The sequence below is a fragment of the Trachypithecus francoisi genome, unplaced genomic scaffold (genome assembly GCF_009764315.1).
Source record: "Trachypithecus francoisi isolate TF-2019V2 unplaced genomic scaffold, Tfra_2.0 Lachesis_group3, whole genome shotgun sequence".
In the NCBI taxonomy this organism is placed as follows: domain Eukaryota; kingdom Metazoa; phylum Chordata; class Mammalia; order Primates; family Cercopithecidae; genus Trachypithecus; species Trachypithecus francoisi.
The window spans coordinates 66239350-66261592 of record NW_022681468.1 but is presented as its reverse complement, the minus strand read 5'-3'; the positions used below and the strand labels follow the sequence as shown (position 1 = coordinate 66261592).

The window sequence follows — 22243 nt, the reverse complement described above, 5'->3', positions numbered from 1 at the left end:
ACAGAAAGACTTGATAAGTGATAGTCATAATAGTTTTTATTAAATATATCTTTGATTCTGTTTTTAAGATAAATTTATATAGAAAACTCCTGAAACTGTTAGTAGTTGTGTATTAGGCACAATGCTTTACAATTTCGGTTTTTAATATTAAATTTCACACCAGGAATGTTTATACAGGTACTTTTTTTTTCCTTGTAGGTAATGTTTTCAGTGGTATTTTAGAAATCATTTTATAGGAATCACCAGTTTTGATACAATTAAAAAGATAGAATTGATTATCTTATGACATGTATTAAGAGAATTAAAACATTTTTTGTTTTTAAGGAAATTAACAGTAGAGGAAAATTACCGGTTAGAGAAAGAAGAGAAACTTTCTAAAGTAGACGAAAAGATCAGCCATGCCACTGAAGAGCTGGAGACCTATAGGTATTACATACGTTTTCCCGGTTTCTTTATTGGGATGGGAAGAGTATCAAAAAAAACCTAATGCCAGAAAAAATAATAAATGAAAATAGAAAACATTTTACAATCTGACAAGTGGTACAGACAAAAAAAATACATTTTTGTCTCATCACTTTTCATTCAGATTTCTTGGTCAGCAGTTATACAGAAAATATAAAAAGGAAAAATGTTTTTCTTTCAGGTTGTACGATTTTTAAAATCTCTCAAAGTTGATATGGACAATTCTATTTCATGTTAGTGTCAATATGAATAGATTTTAATTTTAAGGTCTTTCCTCATTGGTTCAAATGGAGAAGAATATATGTAATATTAGTGAATCAATAGGTGTGCCACAAAAAGAAGAGTGAGCCACAGAGCATTCTGAAGTATTTAAAAGACTATAAATCTAGATTTTACCTTGGTTTGATTTACTAGATCCCAGGAAATAGAAAATATAGAGAAAAAAAGGGGCAAGATTCAGCCGTATCCCGAATAGTTGTGATACTTCATTTTACCTCAGTAAGCTTGAGTTTTATCCAAAATAAGTTATCTTATTAGTCTCATAAAAGTAACAAGTAAAATTTTACTTCACAATGATTGCTAATTTCCTAGAATTCTGTTAAGACTACCCATATCTGGCTGGGTGCGGTAGCTCACGCCAGTAATCCCGACACTTTGGGAGGCCGAGGTGGGTGGATCACCTGAGGTCAGGAGTTCTGAGACCAGCCTGGCTAACATGATGAAACCCCATCTCTACTAAAAATACAAAAAAATTAGCCCGTCATGGTGGCGGGCACCTGTAATCCCAGCTACTCAGGAGACTGGGGCAGGAGAATCGCTTGAACCCTGGAGGCGAAGGTTGCAGTGAGCCGAGATTGCGCCACTGCACTCTATCTTGGGCAACAAGAGCGACACTCTGTTTAAAAAAAAAAAAAATGACCACCAACATCTGAATGAATCTTCTAGGATCATTCTTCTTAAAAATAAAAACAACACAATATACCACATAAATATTTGCTTGACTTTTGGTTTAGGTAAACTCAAGTAGTAGTATTATGTTGTAATCAATGTTAAAATTACTTTAGGAAAAAATTTACTGTAGAACCTCTCAGAGGTGATTATTTCTTAATGTGGAATTCTGGAGTTTTTTTTTTTTTTTTTTACATGAAATAGAGCATTCCGAGTTTTTTAATAAATATTTTTTAGTAGAGAGTATGTTCTGTCATTTCGTATTATATGTTAATAGTAGAATAATTATTCATTCCATTTAGAAAGCGAGCCAAAGATCTTGAAGAAGAATTGGAGAGAACTATTCATTCTTATCAAGGGCAGGTATATATATGTGTGTGTGTATATATATGTGTGTGTATAATTGAAAACAATTCTGGTTTGTTTGAATTGATGCAGGAATATAATTACCAGTTGTACACCTCTTTTGAGGTGTCGCATGTGGCTGTGGGACACTTCCCAGGAGCCAAAGATTCTGGGATAAGAAATCTTATTTAAAATTGCCATATTGGCTGGGTGCAGTGGCTCACGCCTGTAATCCCAGCACTTTGGGAAGCTGAAGTGGGTGGATCATTTGAGGTCAGGAGTTCGAGACCAGCCTGGCTAACATGGCAAAACCCTGTCTCTACTAAAAAAAACAAAACAAAAACAAAAACAAAAGTTAGCCAGGTATGTTGACACATGCTTGTAATCTCAGCTACTTGGGAGGGAGAGGCGGGAGAATCGCTTGAACCCTGGAGGCAGAGGTTGCAGTGAGCTGAGATTGTGTCACTTGCACTCCAGCCTGGGTGACAGACTGAGACTCCGTCTCAAAAAAATAAAATTGCCATATCTCCTGCTGCTTTGAGAAGGTAGAGTGCATCACATGAACGTGTATCAACAGTGGGTTCTCATACTGAGTCAGGCTAGTTATATGTTAACTGGCAATTCCTGTTGATTATTGCATAAAGTAAAAGTTTACTAGACAAAAAATGTAATTGTCTTTACATTCAGTTTTTGTTTTAAAATATAATAGATTATATATGAAAATTTGCTTTGAAAATGTTGCCTACTCTTCAGAGATGCTTGGGATATTTTTGAGTTGTGTGCTACATCATGGTGGTAGATATGAATGTCTTTTACTTAAGAAAAATAATTGTTAGTGGCATTTTAATTACTTTCTTTTTCAGATTATTTCCCATGAGAAAAAAGCACATGATAATTGGGTAAGTTTTAAATTTCCTTAAGTCTCTTTTGTCAAATCGTATTTTTTTTTTCAGAAGGTATGTTGCTTATTTAAATTAGATAAAAATATGGTATTCTAAAAAATCAGTTTCTTTTAATTTTACAAGTAGTGAAATTACGTTCCTTGTGAACTAAACAGTTTGTTCCAACACAGTTATTCAAAAAATTTGATTTTTCCTTCTTTGCTTTTATCACATTGCTTCTTTGAAAGGAGTTTATGCTCCATGGGGAAGGTGATATAATCATGGATTGATTGTTTCAGGGCACTAAATTGCCACTGATTAGTTGTGGACAAGCTACTTAAAATTCTTTGGGCCTATTTCCTCATTTGTGTAATGATGGGATTAGATTAAGTGATCTTCAAAACCCCTTCTAGTTCTAAAAGTCAAAGTTCTGTTACCTGATTCTCAGTGTTGAATTACTGGGTACACATTAAGAAAAGGGTCATCATGAGAAATAGTGTATCAGTGCTCCAGAGGAACTGACTGTGTGGGGAAGTGATAAGGATGCAGATTTTGACTAATTATAAGAAAGACACTCTAACATATAGGACTGTTGTAATAACTGGCCTTTGTCACTAGGAGTCTTCAACAGTAGGCAGTTTGCACAGTGGGTGAATACATGGAGTCTGGAATTAGGCTGTCTTGGCTGGTGTCCTGGCTCCATCACCTTTCATCAGTTTTCTTATCTGTAAGATAGATATATCAATAGTACCTATTTCATAGGATTATTGGGATGATTAAATTCATGTAAGGTTGTTGCCAAATGCCTGATACACGTATACATTCAGTGAATGTTAACTGTTGTTATTGTTATAGTGAAACTTGGTAGATGTTTCTTAGACATGTTGGAGTGGAGATTCCCACCTGGGGTGAGAGATTAGATATGTTGAGGGGTATCTCACCTATTAGGTAGAGTGAGAGATTAGGTCCTCCTCAGTTGTAAGATTCTGTATGCTTTGGTATTGAGGGTTCCAATGAAAATTTGTTACTGAATTAAGCTGCGCTGGGAGATGAATTTAGTTAACCACTCCTCACCACTTGTAAAATACTTAGATGTAGATTACTCTTTGAAGATGGAGAGGTCCACACACAGTCCCAGGGTAAGTTGGTAAGAAGGCTGTTTCTGGAAGGGCAGCAGGAACATCTTACAGACCTTAGAGGGACACTGACTTGTAAAGATTAGAATAAAAACCACAGACAACAATGGACAAGAAGGGAATATGCTGAGACCTAGAGGTAACAATTCCACATCCCTTCCTCACCCCTGCATATTTATTAAAGTCTCCTAAAGTAAAGGTTATCTCAGACGACATGGGTAGAGGCTACAAAGAGACAGTTAAGCAGTTGGATATACAGATCCAGGACAGCCAGATGACAACCTAGGATATATCTGTCCTCACGTGTTCTAGAACACAGGGCAGGCAGAAAAACCCAAGGAACCACAGGCTAAAGAATTATGTATCAGGAAGGTCACCTGGGAGAAGCTCCACAGACAAGGTGTGTTTTTAGCTGAATTGGGATTGGTAGAGGGAATGAAAGTGACACTGAGCAGTAGCTTGTCACACGCTCCAGAGCTGAGCTACCCACAGGAGCAGACTGGGGTCTGAGCAGAAGACAGTTAATAGGAGAGGCTCATATTAGTTTCTGAAAAGTCATGTGGTAACAGAGTTTAACTTGTTTTTTAGGGAAAAAGTGTTCGTTTCAAGGAACTAATCACCCAATCAGATAGAACCCAGACTGGCTGAGTTTAGAGTCCATGAGGCTCTGAATGTTTGACCCCAAGATGGATGGGGACGAGGACATGGCTCAAACTGTCAACTTTAGAGATTTGAGGGTAGGGGGATAATAAAGTCTCAATTACAATAATAAAAAGATAGGATGTTTATTAAAATCTCTTGTGTTCTAGGCACTGTACTTAGCCTTTTACATACATTACTTGTTCAATCTACTCAGTAACTCTGTAAAGTAGGTATTATAATACCTACTTTATAATACAGTAGGTATTATAATAAATTATAATATATTATATTATAATATTTATAATATAATACCTGTATTATAATACAGATTTATAGATGAGGAAACAGCCTAAGGTCATATGACTAGAGGGTAAAGAGTAGATACAGAAATTCTGATCTTTCAGAGTCCAGATCTTACACTTTTTCTTACTTAAGTGATTATGATTTGTATACCATTGTTGTGATATATATATATATTTTTTTAATTTAATGAGTGTTTATGTTGACATGTTTATGCTTATGTTTTAAGTTTATATAAATGTATTTTTAAAATGTGTTATTTTCTTGAAGTTGGCAGCTCGGAATGCTGAAAGAAACCTCAATGATTTAAGGAAAGAAAATGCTCACAACAGACAAAAGTAAGTATGTTAGTGGGAACATTTAAAATTAGTTATTATTCTTACGTTATTTCATTAATTAGGTAATACTTTTATAAGGTTAAGTAAGAAAACTTACAGTGAATCCAGCATATCTCGTGAGATATCTATTAGTTTTAATAGGAATGTCTAGTTTTTTTTTGTTTGTTGAAGTACTTGTCCCAGGTCACTGAAGTGGCACTTGGAGGAAACTGTTAACAGATCCTTCTGCAAAAATTATAGCTAACAAATTTTTTTAAACCAGTGTAGATGGATGGAGGTAAAAATGGATGGAAAGCGAAAGGATGAATCTCTCTGACATAGTAATGCCGAGAATATCAGCCTCTTTTAATGGATAAGTAGATAGGATAACATTCACTAATTTCTCTCATTTCCTGGTTTTGTAGTATTGGCTGACATTGTTTTACAATAAAATGAAACGTAGAATAAAAGTGTACAATATAGAATAGCAGGGAAGAGTAAGTGCTTTTCTATGAATATTATAACAGTCTTCCTAGAATGTTATAATTTCTTGTAACAATGTACTGTTAACATTATCCAATATTAGTTTTCAGTCCTCTTGCTTGTCTTTTCTACTCTCAGAAATTAAAATCAAATTATTAAATGTTTTATTTTATATCTCATGATTAAGAACTAGAAACGAGATTCTTTTAAAATGTCACATTTGTAGGGTAAAACGTTTACGAGTAAGATAGTAGGACAAATTAATGGGATTTCCAGTGTTATAACTGGAATCATGAGTGTCACATTACAATGGAAAGCATACATGACTCAAAGCCAGGAACTCTATGTCTTAATCCTGGCACTTTCGTTGTGAATAAATCATTTAAACTCCTAGCCTCAATTTCCTTAGTTGTAAAGTGATAGACTTGAACTGGTTGACCTTGGAGGACTCTTGTATTTCAAAAATTTGGATTCTGTGATACGGCACTCATGGTAGTCTAGTTTTGAAGAAGAAATAAAACAATTGTAAGGCTCCACAAAACATCACCATCCGTAGGGCAGCAAGAAACTGGTTACCCTAGTTAATCAGCAGTGGGAGATAAAAGTGTTTTGGTCAGAATAATAAATTTTAGAGGATCTGTTTGTTCTGTGTAGATATTAAGATAGTGAAGAGTAGCTTGTACTTGGTAGAGGCATTTTTTTCTTGTGGTGCTTCTCTTGGATGAGTAACTTAGAGATGTTTGTTCTTTATTTGCAGATTAACTGAAACAGAGTTTCAATTTGAACTTTTAGAAAAAGATCCTTATGCACTTGATGTTCCAAATACAGCATTTGGCAGAGGTAGTCTTTTTTTTTTTTTTAACCCCTCATTTAAAATACATATTATATATATATATATATATATTGCACATATAGTTTCTATTAGTGTAAGTTAATTAACACTGTTATTTATATAAATATTTTAGATTTTAGAACCAATGTTCTAGTCTAAGCTTTCTCATAGACTCACAAGTTTCTAGGTTTTGTTTCCTGTGCAATAATGAAAATTATTGTTGCTTTTATTTCTCAGTGGGATTTTGTGAGATGATATATATTTAGTGCCTTGAGCTTGAAAAGCCAGGTGCTTGGCACATAGTAAGGTACTCATTAACAATTTTCTAGGAGATTGAATGAATAAGGAATGCTTACCTGGAATAGCATTGTGACTGTTTATATATTAACTATAGTTGGAATTTGCTTGTTTGATAATTAAAAAATAGTTTTTAATTATTTAAAAGCATTAATTTAAAATGTGGGGAAAACTCAATCTGAGTTTTGATTGCTTTAATTACCTTCAAGGGAGGACCAATTTTTTTTTGTAAGATATATTTAATATTTCTGTCCATTGTTGAGTTAGGGTCTGCAGTGATCTCAAACTATTGCAAACAGTTTAAATTTTTTCATAATAATTTTGGTTGAATTGGAATGAAGCTTCTAAGGTAGTGAAAAATAAATATATATAGGTAGAATTTCATTTTAATAACTTTGGAAAGTTATAAAAATCACTTTTGAGAGTAAAATTTCATTAAAATTAAAGTCTATTTCTACTTTTAAAAAGTATTAGATTATTACGAATTTCAGGTAGTAAAGTTTGGATTGGGGTGAAGTATACAGAAGGATTTTTTTTTTTTGTCTGAAGCCAACACAAAAGTTTCAAGGAGGGTAGATAATACTTTGATCTTGTCTTGTAGCTGGTTTGAATATTATACCAGCTACACTCATGTTTTACATTTAACATGTTTTAAAAATGTTTTTTTGGTGGTTTTTGTTTGTATTTTGTTTTTGATTTTTGACTTTGGAAACAAAACCATTATTTGAGAGTGGTAAAGTTTGTAAAGTGGTAGGTGTCTTGGCTGTATAGATTATAGATTAAGTGATTTATTTGATAAATTAGTATTTGTAAACTGACTTAGTGGTAATGAATCAAAAGTAAATTGTAATCTTGTTTCAAAGTATTTTATGCATTTTTCTCCTCTTCATAATCTGAGCATTATTTAAACAATTCGTGGCCCAATACAGCCTACCTGGCCCTGATTTAAACTGAGTAATTCTGTGTTGCAACTCTCACTAGCTGAAATGTCCGGATGCATACTGCCAGTAAAAACAACCCCCCAAAAATCTAACTTTATGCTGCTATAATTCTAAAATATATCTCCAATATCCCTTCTTAATATAAATGATTGTTTAAGTGTATTAATTCCCAATAGGTTGATGTTTTTATTGGTTAAAGTGTCTGGTAGACAAATAATTGAAAACACCAGGGTCTATATTTAATTCTGTTCTATATTAGCAAAATCAAAGGATACATTCAGGACATAGATTAAACTTAAATTGGCAATAGGATGACCTGATGGTAATTGTTGAAATGGGATTCTAACTCTATAGTGTAGCTAAGTGAAACTATGAATTTAAATATGCTGTTTTAATTATTCCAGAGCATTCCCCATATGGTCCCTCACCATTGGGTCGGCCTTCATCTGAAACGAGAGCTTTTCTCTCTCCTCCAACTTTGTTGGAGGGTCCACTCAGACTCTCACCTTTGCTTCCAGGGGGAGGAGGAAGAGGTATATTGTTTAAACATCTTTATTACTCTAGATTTCTTCCTTACTTTATATTTTCATTTCAACTTACCTTAAAAATGATCTGTAAAATAAACATTTGGAAAATACAGGCATTCCTTGCACTTATTGTAAATAACTTTTATTTGGAAAAGGATCTCTATGATATCTAATTTTGATGTATTTTTCTCTTAGAAACAGTGCTATATTAGATAACATTTTGATCAAGGACTTGATACGTATCTTTTTAAACCATATTTTTGACTTCTTAAAAACTATATATTACATGATGTAATATAAAATTTTATAAGACCACATGAAATAAAATAACAGTATAAACTAGCATAAAATTATATATGTGTATGTATATATATGTAACTTTTTTTTTTTTTTGAGACAGTTTTCGCTCTTGTTGCTCAGCTGGAGTGCAGTGGCACGATCTCGGCTCACTGCAACCTCTGTCTCCCAGGTTCAAACGATTCTCCTGCCTCAGCCTCCCAAGTAGCTGGGATTACAGGCACATGCCACCATTGCTGGCTAATTTTTTTTGTATTTTTAGTAGAAACGGATTTTGCCACATTGGCTGGCCAGGCTGGTCTCGAACTCCTCACCTTAGGTGATCCACCCGCCTCAGCCTCCCAAAGTGCTGGGATTACAGGTGTGAACCACCATAAAATTATATTTTGATGAAACATTAGAATTTTGATGGGAACCTTTACTGTGGTCTACATCATTTGTTAATACACTGGGGGCCGGGCGTGGTGGCTCATGCCTGTAATCCCAGTATTCTGGGAGCCGAAGGGGACAGATCATGAGGTCAAGAGATCGAGACCATCCTGGCCAACATGGTGAAACCCTGTCTTTACTAAAAATACAGAAATAAGCTGGGTGTGGTGGTGGGCGCCTGTAGTCCCAGCTACTCACGAGGCTGAAGCAGGAGAATTGCTTGAACCGAGAAGGCAGAGGTTGTAGTGAGCCAGGATAGTACCACTGCACTCCACCCTGGCAACAGAGCGAGACTCCATCTCAAAAAAAGAAAAAAAAAAAAAAGTTGGGAAACCAAGCCACAGTTGTCTGCTGTCACCCCCTTGTATGTTGTTGAGAATTTCTGTAGGTACCTCAGGCCTAATCATTAGCTATTCTACATTTATCTCATCAGCATCACCCTGGTGTTACAAAAGGCCCTATTACCTTTGAAAACTCCTGTGTACCTGGAGTTTTCCTTTTTTGATGTCTCACCATACTTTCTTTGTCAAGTTGCTTTAAAGTTTTCCCTTAATTTGTGTCGAAATTCAAAGATATAGAGCCCTATTTATTTCAAAATCAGAAGTCTTACATTTTCAGTTCCAAGTATGTGTTTTATAAGAGTTAATGGCATTCTTCACCAGTGAAACATTCCCACCCTTTGTATCAGTGATTTTACCAGATTGAATTTGAGATAAGAACATAAATTAATGAATCTAAATAAAAACACCAAATTAAATACAACAAATCAAAGTTCGTATACACAGATGGATATTACTCATCTAAATAGTAGGAAGTCTGTGTACTTGTTAGTTGAAGCTGCCATTATTCCAAATATTTTTGGAACTCTTCCTTTGGAATTGCCTTCAAAGAATATGAGAAAATCAACTTTCTACTCTATGTTCATGAGATATTCTCCCTTTGCCCATATCCTGTTTGTATCCTCTTTCTCCACCCTCATTGTGCTTCACTTAGAACTGTTCCTGTCCACCTCCCAGTCCCCCCAGTAGATTGGGCCACAGCCTGGGGTCCCTACAGAGCCTTTGCTTATGTTGATTTTGAACTGGAAGCTCCTAGGGAAAGGGACTGCCCTATAGACTGATACTTAGAGCCTTAGGGAGGCTTTGCATTGAGCACTTCAGGAAAGGGACTGATTTTGATATTAACATGTCTGCTGCAAGCTTAGGACTTAGTTATCTAAGTCCACTCCCACCCCTCCATTTTTTACCTTGACTTACATTAAGAAATTTATTTTATATCATGTCATATTGTACACCAACATAAATATGATTGAAATATAATTGAAACCAGCTACATGAAATAGTACTTACCATTACAGTTTTGATGCTTTCTTTTCAGTTTTATCCCGTTTCATTAATTTAATCTTAATTAGTATTATTTTTTAAACTTCACACATCACAAATGAGTAGGAGCTAGCAGTCTGAAAAAACAGTGCCCTAGAAATAAGGGTATAATTGGCTAGACTGCAAACATGAATCACTGGAAATTGAATTACATAAGTCAAGGATTGCTTGTAGTCAGTTGAATATTTGGAATGATTAAAATTTACATTTGATTTCTCCTCTTTCCTCTCCTATTTAATTTAAACATACAGTGTGTTTAGATTATCTGCAAGGGTGTTTTACTATTTGTTTAAAAAGCTACAGAAGTTCTAGGTAAGTTGTCATCGGGTCTTACAGAGTTGATTTGAACTAAAACTTTCTATGATCCACCAAAGGAGGATGGAGAGTACCTGTTGTTTTCCTTACTTTTATTATCTTTTTAATTTGAAGTTTGGGTGAGTGGTATATTTGAATAATATTGAGTACGAGTGAAACAATTTCTTCTTGGAGTAAATTGTATGTAACTTGGTTTGAATAGAAAACTTTAACCATTAGCATTTTTAGGTTTGTAATTTTCACTGGGTAGTCAGTTGACCTGTAACTTTGGTCTTCTGGAAGTAAGCAATCAGGAGGGAAAGCCTTTGAATGTCTCCTTTAAATCTCTGTGCTTCATTCCAGATGAACTCTGCCTAACTGACAGCTTGCACATTTTCTGCTTTCCCAGCCTTCTTCTTCTAATGAGCTAATTATTAGGATGAAGAAGCGAGAAGGAAAGATTTGGGGAATCTGATAGAACGTATACTCATAAGGCAAAATGATAGTTTACCTCCTGATGTAAAAGTCAGTTGATCTGATTCTACTAAAGGGAGTAGATGGAAAATTTGTTTTAAAGATTACTATATATTAAACTTGAATGCTTATGCTGATTTGTACTAGTTACCAAGAAAAGTTAAAATTAATTTTGGTTTGTTCTCTTAAAGGAGGTACTGAAATAGAGTAAGCATTTTTGTTAGACTTCTTTTTTTATTTTTTATTTTTTTGAGATAGAGTCTCACTGTGTTGCCCAGGCTGGAGTGCAGTGGCATGATCTTGGTTCACTGCAACCCCTTTCTCTCAGGTTCAAGTGATTCTTGTTCCTCAGCTTCCTGAGTAGCTGGGATTACAGGCATGTGCCACTACACCCAGCTAATTTTTGTATTTTCAGTAGAGATGGGGTTTCACCATGTTGGCCAGGCTGGTTTCGAACTCCTCACCTCAGGTGATCCACCCACCTCAGCCTCCCAGCGTGCTAGGGTTACAGGCATGAGCCATTGCGCCTGGCTATTTTAGTTAGGCTTCTATTGAAAAAAAATTGTCCCCTGGGTGCAGTGGCTTACACCTATAATCCGAGTACTTTGGGAGGTCAAGGTGGTGGGATTGTTTGAGCCCAGGAGTTCGAGACCAGCCTGGGCAACACGGCAAAACCCTGTATCCACAAAAAATACAACAATTAGCGAAGTGTGGTGGCACATGCCTGTTGTCCCAGCTACTTGTAAGGCTGAGGTGGGAGAATTGCTTGAACCCAGTAGGTGGAGGTTGCAGTGAGCTGAGAATCGCACCACTGCACTCCAGTCTAGGCAACAGAGTGAGACCTTGTCTCAGAAAAAGATTTTTTTTAAAGCTATTCCTTGAGAATAATAAGCTTTTGTTTCCTGGACAATACAATTTTGAGAAGACCCCCCTTTTCCCTCTCAATGACACATAAATGAGGTATTAATGTATTTTATTGAATGTTAAATTTTTTTTTTTTTTGAGACGGAGTCTCGCTCTGTTGTCTAGACTAGAGTGCAGTGGCGCGACCTTGGCTAACTGCAAGCTCTGCCTTCCTGCTTCATGCCATTCTTCTGCCTCAGCCTCCCAAGTAACTGGGATTACAGGTGCCTGCCGCCATGCCCAGCTAAGTTTTTGTATTTTTAGTAGAGATAGGGTTTCGCCATGTTAGCTAGGGTGATCTCGATCTCCTGACCTTGTGATCCGCCCGCCTCCATCTCCCAAAGTGCTGGGATTACAGGCATGAACCACCAAGCCCGGCCAAAATTTTTTTATATTTGTCTTTTCCATTTTAACTGAATATGGGTTTTGTTTTTTGTTTTTTTTGAGATGGGTTCTCACTCTGTCACCCAGGCTGGAGTGCAGTGGCACGATCTTGGCTCACTGCAACCTCCTCCTCCTGAGTTCAAGCCATTCTCCTGCCTCAGCCTCCCTCGTAGCTGGGATTACAGCACCTGCTACCATGCCCGGCTAATTTTTGTACTTTTAGTAGAGACAGGGTTTCACCACGTTGGCCAGGCTGGTCTTGAATTTCTGATCTCAGGTGATCCACCCTCCTTGGCCTCCCAAAGTACTGGGATTACAGGCGTGAGCCACTGCGCCCCGCCCTGAATGTGGGTTTTTAATTAAGGTACTATCTTTTCTGTGGTCGTTAAGAAGGGAACTTTAAAATTACCACCCTTTATTTCTTATAATTAGTTTTAATTATCCTGTTACATCTGGCATAGGAATCATAGCAATTTACTTTCTATACCCTTATTTTTCAGACTTCATATTTATAACTTAGGATTTAACCACTGATTTTTTGTGTAAAACAAGCATATAAGACTTTTTAAGATGAAACAGATTTGTATGTTTTTTTCTTTAATTAGGCTCAAGAGGCCCAGGGAATCCTCTGGACCATCAGATTACCAATGAAAGAGGAGAATCAAGCTGTGATAGGCTAACCAATCCTCATAGGGCTCCCTCTGACACTGGGTCTCTGTCACCTCCATGGGAACAGGACCGTAGGATGATGTTTCCTCCACCAGGTATGTAAAGACAATAGTTATTATTTGTCTTTGAAAGGCAGCTGGGATGTGGAATACACAGGAATGGAAGAAGAGAGGAGTATATGTTTGTTTTCTCTTAGGAAATATCATCATACATTTTTGAAAACAACAATGATGAGTAATCTGAACAGAATGATTGGAGGTAATTGTTCATATTATAGAAAGCTGTTTTCTCCCTCAATGGAATTTTTTTATTGTTTTTGTTGCTTATAGAGGTAATAATGCATGTTTACTTTAGAAAATCCAAACAACACAGAAATGTATAAAGAAGTGAAAAATCCCTTTTGTCATCTTAGTGTGTCCTTCCCAGAATTTAGTTGTAGGTATATATCTTTTAGAGATTTTTTTGGGTATACATTTATACACATAGCTATTCAAATTCTTTTAATCACTCTGTGCAGTTGTACCATTCACCCTCTTTTGTAATTGTCTTTTTTCACTGACCATTTTATCTTTCCAAAGTAAATATATTTACCAGAAGAGTGACAGCAGAATATCTTGAAATAAGATAATAACTGCTGTTCTAACAGCTGCATCATCTACATTAGGTATTTCTCCTGATGCTATCTTTCCCCTGGCCCCCTACCCCCAGACAGGCCCGGGTGTGTGATGTTCCTCTCTCTGTGCCCATATGTTCTCATTATTCAACTCCCACTTATGAGTGAAAACATGTGGGGTTTGGTTTTCTGTTCCTGTATTAGTTTGCTGGGATTGATGGTTTCCAGCTTCATTCATGTCCCTGCAAAGGACATGAACTCATTCGTTTTTATGGCTGCATAGTATTCTATGGTGTGTATGTGCCACATTGTCTTTATCCAGTCTAACATTGATGGGCATTTGGGTTGGTTCCAAGTCTTTACTATCGTGAGCAGTGCTGTAGTAAACATACATGTGCATGTGTCTTTATAGTAGAATGATTTATAATGCTTTGGGTATATACCCAGTAATGGGATTGCTGGGTCAAATGGTATTTCTAGTTCTAGATCCTTGAGGAATCACTGCACTGTCTTCCACAATGGTTGAACTAACTTATGCTCCCACCAACAGTGTAAAGCGTTCGTATTTCTCCACATCGTCTCCAGCATCTGTTGTTTCCTGACTTTTTAATGATTGCCATTCTGACTGGCATGAGATGGTATCTCATTGTGGTTTTGATTTGCATTTCTGTAATGACCAATGATGATGAGCTTTTTTTCATATGTTTGTTGGCTGCATAAATGTATTCTTTTGAAAGTGTCTGTTCGTATCCTTCGCCCACATCCTTCACCTACTTTTTGATGGGGTTGTTTGCTTTTTTTCTTGTAAATTTGTTTAAGTTGCTTGTAGATCGTGGATATTAGCCCTTTGTCAGATGGATAGATTGCAGAAATTTTCTCCGATTCTGTAGATTGCCTGTTCACTCTGATGATAGTTTCTTTTGCTGTGCAGAAGCTCTTTAATTATATCTCATTTGTCATTTTTGGCTTTTGTTGCCATTGCTTTTGTTGTTTTAGTCATGAAGTCTTTACCTGTGCCTATGTCCTGAATGGTATTGCCTAGGTTTTCTTGTAGGGTTTTTATGGTTTTAGTTCTTACGTTTAAATCCTTAATCCATCTTGAGTTAATTTTTGTATAAGGTGTAGGGAAAGGGTCCAGTTTCAGTTCTTGGCATTTGGCTAGCCAGTTTTCCCAACACAGTTTATTAAATAGGGAATCCTTTCCCCATTGGTTGTTTTTGTCAGGTTTGTCAAAGATCAGATGCTCGTAGATGTGTGGTGTTATTTCTGAGGCCTCTGTTCTGTTCCATTGGTCTATGTATCTGGTTTGATACCAGTACCATGCTGTTTTGATTACTGTAGCCTTGTAGTATAGATTGAAGTCAGGTAGCATGATGCCTCCAGCTTAGTTCTTTTTGCTTTGGATTGTCTTGGCTATATGAGCTATTTTTGGTTCCATATGAAATTTAAAGTAGTTTTTTCTAATTCTGTGAAGAAAGTCAGTTGTAGCTTGATGGGAATAGCATTGAATCTGTAAGTTAGTTAGGGTAATATGGCCATTTTCACGATACTGATTTTTCCTATCCATGAGCATGGAATGTTTCTTCTTTTGTTTGTGTCTTCTCTTACTTCCTTGAGCAGTGGTTTGTAGTTCTCCTTGAAGAGGTCCTTCACATCCCTTGTAAGTTGTATTCCTAGGTATTTTATTCTCTTTGTAGTAGTGTAGCGAATGGAAGTTTGGTCATGATTTGGTTCTCTGTCTGTTATTGGTATATAGGAATGCCTGTCATTTTTGCGCATTAATTTTGTATCCTGAGACTTTGCTGAAGTTGCTTATTAGCTTAAGGAGTGTTTGGGCTGAGTTGATGGGGTTTTCTAAGTACACAATCATGTCATCTGCAAACAAAGACAACTTGACTTCTTCTCTTCCTATTTGAATACCCTTTATTTATTTCTCTTGCCTGATTGCCCTGACCAGAACTTCCAATACTATGTTGAATAGGAGTGGTGAGAGAGGGCATCCTTATCTTGTGCTGGTTTTCAAAGGGAATGCTTCCAGCTTTTGCCCATTCAGTATGATACTGCCTATTAGTTGGTCATAAATAGCTCTTACTATTTTGAAATACGTTCCATCACTACCTAGTTTATTGAGTTTTTTTTTTTTTTTTAGCATAAAGGGGTGTTGGATTTTATCGAAGGTCTTTTCTGCATCTATTGAGATAATGTTGTGGTTTTTGTCATTGGTTCTGTTTATGTGATGGATTACGTTTATTGATTTGCATATTTTGAACCAGCCTTGTATCCTAGGGATGAAGTTGACTTTATGGTGGTGGATAAGCTTTTTAATGTGCTGCTTGATTGGTTTGCCAGTATTTTGTTGAGGATTTTTGCATCAATGTTCATCAGAGGTATTGGCCTGAAATTTTCTTTTTTTGTTGTGTCTCTGCCAGGTTTTGGTATCAGGATGATGCTGACCTCATAAAATGAGTTAGGGAGGAGTCCCTCTTTTTCTCTTGTTTGGAATAGTTTCAGAAGGAATGGTACCAGCTCCTCTTTGTACTTCTGGTAGAATGCGACTGAATCCGTCTAGTCCTGGTCTTTTTTTGGTTGGTAGGCTATTAATTACTACCTCAATTTCAGAACTTGTTATTAATCTATTCAGAAATTCGACTTCCTCCTGGTTTAGTCTTGGGAGGGTGTATGTGTCCAGAAATTTATCCGTTTCTTCTACGTTTTCTAGTTTGTTCACGTAGAGTTGTTTGTAGTATTCTCTGATGGTAGTTTGTATTTCTGTGGGATCAGTGGTGATCTCCCCTTTATGATTTTTTATTGTGTTTATTTGATTCTTCTCTCTTTTCTTCTTTATTAGTCTGGCTAGTGGTCTATCTATTTTGTTAATCTTTTCAGAACACCAGCTCCTGGACTCACGGATTTTTTGAAGGGTTTTTGTGTCTTTATCTCCTTCAGTTCTGCCCTCATCTTAGTTATTTCTTGTCTTATGCTATCTTTTGAATTCCTTTGCTCTTACTTCTGTTGTTCTTTTAATTGTGATGTTAGGGTGTTGATTTTAGATCTTTCCTGCTTTCTCCTGTGGGCATTTTAGTGTTATAAATTTCCCTCTAAACACTGCTTTAACTGTGTCCCAGAGATTCTGGTGTGTTGTGACTTTGTTCTCATTGGTTTCAAATAACGTGTTTATTTCTGTCTTAATTTTATTATTTACCTACTAGTCATTCAGGAGCAGGTTGTTCAGTTTCCATGTAGTTGTGCGGTTTTGAGTGAGTTTCTTAATCCTGAGTTCCAATTTGCTTGCACTGTGGTCTGAGAGACTGTTTGTTATGATTTCTGTCCTTTTGCATTTGCTGGGGGAGTGTTTTACTTCCAAATATGTGGTCAATTTTAGAATGAATGCTATGTGGCACTGAGAAAAATGTATATTCTGTTGATTTGGGGTGGAGAGTTCTGTAGATGTCTATTAGGTCTGCTTGGTCCAGAGCTGAATTCAAGTCCTGAATATTGTTGTTAATTTTATGTCTCGTTGATCTAACATTAACAGTGGGGTGTCAAAGTCTCTCACTATTATTGTGTGGGAGCGTAAATCTCTTTGTAGGTCTCTAAGAACTTGCTTTATGAATCTGGGTGCTCCTGTATTGGGTATATATATATTTAGTATAGTTAGCTCTTCGTGTGGCATTGATCCCTTTACCATTATGTAATGCCCTTCTTTGTCTTTTTTGATCTTTGTTGGTTTGAAGTCTGTTTTACCGGAGACTAGGATTGCAATCCCTGCTTTTTTTTTGCTTTCCACTTGCTTGGTAAATCTTTCTCCATCCCTTTATTTGGAGCATATGTGTGTCTGTGCACATGAGATGGGTCTCCTGAATACAGTACACCCATGGGTCTTGATCCTTTATCCAATTTGCCAGTCTGTGTCTTTTAATTAATTAAAGATTAATATTGTTATATGTGAATTTGATCCTGTTATTATGATGCTAGCTGATTATTTTACCCATTAATTGATTCAGTTTCTTCATCATGTCCATGGTCTTTACATTTTGGTGTGTTTTTGCAGTGGCTGGTACCGGTTTTTCCTTTCCATATTTAATGCTTCCTTCAGGAGCCCTTGTAAGACAGGCCTGGTGGTGCCAAAATCTCAGCATTTACTTGTCTGTAAAGGATTTTATTTCTCCTTCACTTATGAAGCTTAGTTTGGCTGGATATGAAAATCTGGATTGAAAATTCTTTTCTTTAAGAATGTTGAATATTGGTCCCCACTCTTTTCTGGCTTGTAGGGTTTCTGCAGAGAGATCTACTGTTAGTCTGATGGGCTTCCCTTTGTGGGTAACCCGACCTTTCTCTGGCTGCCCTTAACGTTTTTTCCTTCATTTCAATATTGGTGAATCTGACGATTATGTATCCTGGGGTTGTTCTTCTCAAAGAGTGTCTTTGAGGTGTTCTCTGTCTTTCCTGAATTTGAATGTTGGCCTATCTTGCTAGGTTGGGGAAGTCCTCCTGGATAATATCCTGAAGAGAGTTTTCCAACTTGGTTCCATTCTCCCCATCACTTTCAGGTACACCAATCAAACCTAGGTTTGGTCTTTTCACATAGTCCCATATTTCTTGGAGGCTTTGTTCATTCCATTTTATTCTTTTTTTCTAATCTTGTCTTCATGCTCTATTTTTGTAAGTTGGTGTTCGATCTCTGATATTCTTTCCTCCGATTGATCCATTTGGCTATATTGATACTTGTGTATGCTTCATGAAGTTCTTGTGGTGTGTTTTTCAGCTGCATCAGGTCATTTATGTTCTTCTCTAAATTGGTTATTCTAGTTTGCAATTCCTCTAACCTTTTATCAATGTTCTTAGCTTCCTTGCATTGGGTTAGAATATGCTCCTTTAGCTTGTAGGAGTTTATTACTCACCTTCTGAAGCCTACTTCTGTCAATTTGTCAGACTCATTGTCCAGTTTTGTTCCCTTGCTGGCGAGGGGTTGTGATCCTTTGGAGGACAAGAGGCATCCTGGTTTTTGGAATTTTTAGCCTTTTTGCCGGTTTTTCCTCATCTTCATGGATTTATTTACCATTTATCTTTGCTGTTGGTGCCCTTCGGATGGAGTTTTTGCGTGATCAATCACAGCACAGTCCCTCACGCTTCCCTTGGCTAGGGGAGGAAGTTCCCTGAACCCTCGCACTTCCTGGGTGAAGCGATGCCAGCCGTGCTTCTGCTTGCCTTCTGTGGGCTGCACCCACCGTCTAACTAGTCCCAATGAGATGAACCAGGTACCTCCGTTGGAAATGCAGACATCACCCGCCTTCTGCGTTGGTCTCACTGGGAGCTGCAGACCGGAGCTGTTCCTATTTGGCCATCTTGCCTGGGAATCAACAATTTCTTTTGATCTATCTTCAGGTTTACTGACTCTTTCCTTTGTCATTTCCATTCTGCTATTAAGCCTGTCTTGTAAAAGTTTTACTTTAGATATATTTTTCAGGTCTAAAATTACCATTTGGTTCCTTTTTTATCATTTGATTTCTCTGCTGAGTTTTTAATCTTACTATTCTTTATAAGCATTTTTTTAAACCACTGAGTATATTAGTTTTATAATAACTGCTTTAAAGTCATTGTATGGTAATTCTAACATCAGGGTCATCTTGAGGTTGGCTTCTAGTGATAATATTTTCCCTTAAGGATGGGTCACATTCTCTTTCTTGATGAGTTTGTATTGGATACTAGACATTGTGTCAATTTTAGATTCTCTTCTGTTGCTCTAAGAGTGTTATTGGTCTTACTGTAGAAGACCATTAACTTGGATGGGCTCAGACTGCAGCCTTTTCCCTTCTGTGGTGGGGAACAACTCAAATATTAGTTCAGTCCTTTTTGCTTTAGCTGAAAACTGCTTAAATTTGCCATACACATGTGTTGCTCAGGAATCAGCCATAGACTTGGGCAGGGATTGTACCCAGAATATTGGGCTGTACCTTTCCAGCTTTCTCCTTTCTAGGATATCCCAAACCTGTTGCCTTGGGCTTGGGCTCTGTGCACTTGTTCTTCAGGCAAGAAAGTTTTATCGAGTTTTGATTGCTGTGTGCTGCAACCCACTGTGGTCTTCCATCAGGCTAAAACATAAAAATGGAAAACTCACCCCATACCTAGTTGCTATTCCTTTCTTCTTCCAAGCTCTCTCTTCTTTTCTAAGTCCTCCTGCTTTTGTTCATGCCCAAGGGCTTCAGGCAGTTATTTTTTTGCATATCGTCTGGAATTTATAGTTACGTGTAGGAGAGTCAGTCTGAGTTTACCATACTAGAAATGGAACCTGGTCTCCGACTTTTCAATAATTTGTTAGCTTCTTAATTGATACCTTCATCGAAGAGATATGTGTCCATTCTACAGAGTATCTCCAAATAATGAACCTGATCCCTTTGGTTTGACAGAGGGCCAACCTGTGTCAACTGTAATCTCAATGTCATAGACAAGAGTAATTCTACAGACACAGTAAAGGAATTTTCTGTATTGTTCCAAAATTTATGATGAGTGAGAAGGGCTAAATGACTCCGGAGGCTCTAGCATGAATTAGAGTAATGCTGATAAATGTATTTCTCAGTTAGCTTCATTCCTACCTAAAGTTACAAAAATATTCTGTGTTTGCTCTTGGTACATTGGTACATGCTATTTAAATAGTCACTGAACAGGATGTGTGTGGTGGCTCACGCCTGTAATCCCAGCTCTTTGGGAGGCTGAGACAGGTGCATCACCTGAGGCCAGGAGTTTGAGACCAGCCTGGCTAACATGGCAAAACCCTGTTTCTATGAAAAATACAAAAATTAGCTGGGATGGTGGCAGGCGCCTGTAATCCCAGCTCCTTGGGAAGCTGAGGCAGGAGAGTTGCTTGAACCTGGCCTGGCGACAGAGAGAGAGACTCTGTCTCAAAAAAAAAAAAAAAGTCACTGAACAGATTTCAGGGTTCTTTTCTTTTATGTTGTGTTTCAGTTAACAAAATGATAATGAATGAGGGGACTTAGGCTTTTTTTTTTTTTTTTTTTGAGATGGAGTTTCATCTTTGTCGCCCAGGCTGAGGTGCAGTGGTGCTGTCTCGGCTCACTGCAACCTCTGCCTCCTGGGTTCAAGCGATTCTCCTGCCTCAAGCCTCACAAGTAGCCGGGATTACAGGGCATGCGCCACCATGCTTTGCTAAGTTTTGTGTTTTTAGTAGAGACAGGATTTCACCATGTTGGCCAGGCTTGTCTCGAACTCCTGATCTCAGGTGATCCACCTGACTCGGCCTCCCAAAGTGCTGAGATTACAGGTGTGAGCCACCACCCCCGGCCTAGGCTTTTAAAATCTTATCATTGCTATTACTTTTTTGTGTAACCTTGAGCAATAAATTTTACCTGTCATGGTTTTCTCTCTTTCAAAATAATGGTCTCCTGGCTGGGTGCAGTGGCTGTAATCCTAGCACTTTGGGAGGATGAGGCAGGAGGATTGCTCGAGGCCAGGAGTTCTAGAGCAAGTTGGCCAAAATAGTGAGATTCTGTCCCTACAAAAAAACAAACAGAATAGTGACTTCTGTAAAACAGAGATGGTGATGTTCTAAAGTAATCTGCCTCTCTTTTATGTACGGTTGACTTATTGGGACTCATGAAGAGTCCTTCTCACTAATAATTGTCTTTAAGATTTTTCTTCAATTTTAAAGTATTTTAGTTTAAAATACTTATGTTAAAAAATAATGTGACAAATAAAATAACTAAGTGTCTGAAGAATATGGATTCTGCATTTGAGATTATCTGTCATTTAGTCTGTTAGGCATAATTTATAAAATGTATATATTTTCTTAACATGTTACTACTTGGAAGAAGTGTTTTAGATTTTCATTGACTTAGCGTGGAAGTCAGTCTTAGCATCTTAGCATGCTAAGATGAGTTAGCAGAAATGATTTTAAATCATTCCATAATTACAAGGTATAATTTATCTTTACACCGTTAAATACTTTGAAAAAGGAGGAAACTTTACTTAGCTTATGTAGTCAGAAAAAGCTGCTCTAACTTATCTTTTTTCTCATGTGCTCTATTCCAGACATTCTTTTAAAAAATATTTTAATAATGTTAACTTTTATTTGAGATTCACAAGATACATGTGCAGGTTTGTTACATGGGTATATTGCGTGATATTGAGGTTTGGGGTGTGTCTGAATTTGTCACCCAGAAAGTGAGCACAGTACTCAGTTTTTGAGCCCTTGCCTCCCTCTCTCTCCTCGCTCTACTCTAGTAGTCCCCAGTGTCTCTTGTTGCCATCTTTATATCCATGTGTACCCAGTGTTTAGCTACCACTTATAAGTAAGAATGGGTTAGTTTTATGTTTCTGCATTAATTCGCTTAGGATAATGGCCTCCAGCTGCATCCATGTTGTTGCAAAGGACATGATTCTATTCTTTCTTATGGCTGCGTAGTATTCTATGGTGTATATGTACTGCATTTTCTTTATCCAGTCCACCGTTGGTGGGTATCTGGGTTAATTTCATGTCTTTGCTATTGTCAGTAGTGTTATGATAAACATATGAGTGCTTGTGCTTTTTTGTAGAATGACCTAGTTTCTTTTGGATATTACCCAGTAATGGGATTGCTGGGTCAAATAGTAGTCCTGTTTTAAGTTCTTTGAGAAATCTTCAAACTGATTTCCACAGTGGCCTAACTAATAATTTACATTCCCACCAACAG

General features: G+C 37.0%; 1 protein-coding gene across 17 annotated transcripts in view; it reads left to right on the top strand.

Moving 5' to 3' along the window:
• The window catches only part of MIA2 (MIA SH3 domain ER export factor 2), a 115402-nt gene that overhangs the window by 76825 nt on the left and 16334 nt on the right, over positions 1-22243 (top strand). For 12 of the 17 annotated variants that reach the window (XM_033188189.1, XM_033188200.1, XM_033188197.1 and 9 more), the window contains 7 exons: positions 325-426; positions 1713-1773; positions 2619-2654; positions 4985-5052; positions 6272-6354; positions 7989-8117; positions 12880-13038. In XM_033188189.1, the coding sequence (XP_033044080.1) occupies positions 325-426; positions 1713-1773; positions 2619-2654; positions 4985-5052; positions 6272-6354; positions 7989-8117; positions 12880-13038 (638 nt within the window). The remainder of the gene's footprint in view (positions 1-324; positions 427-1712; positions 1774-2618; positions 2655-4984; positions 5053-6271; positions 6355-7988; positions 8118-12879; positions 13039-22243) is intronic. The other 5 variants (XM_033188192.1, XM_033188191.1, XM_033188205.1 and 2 more) reach the window with 1 other exon arrangement.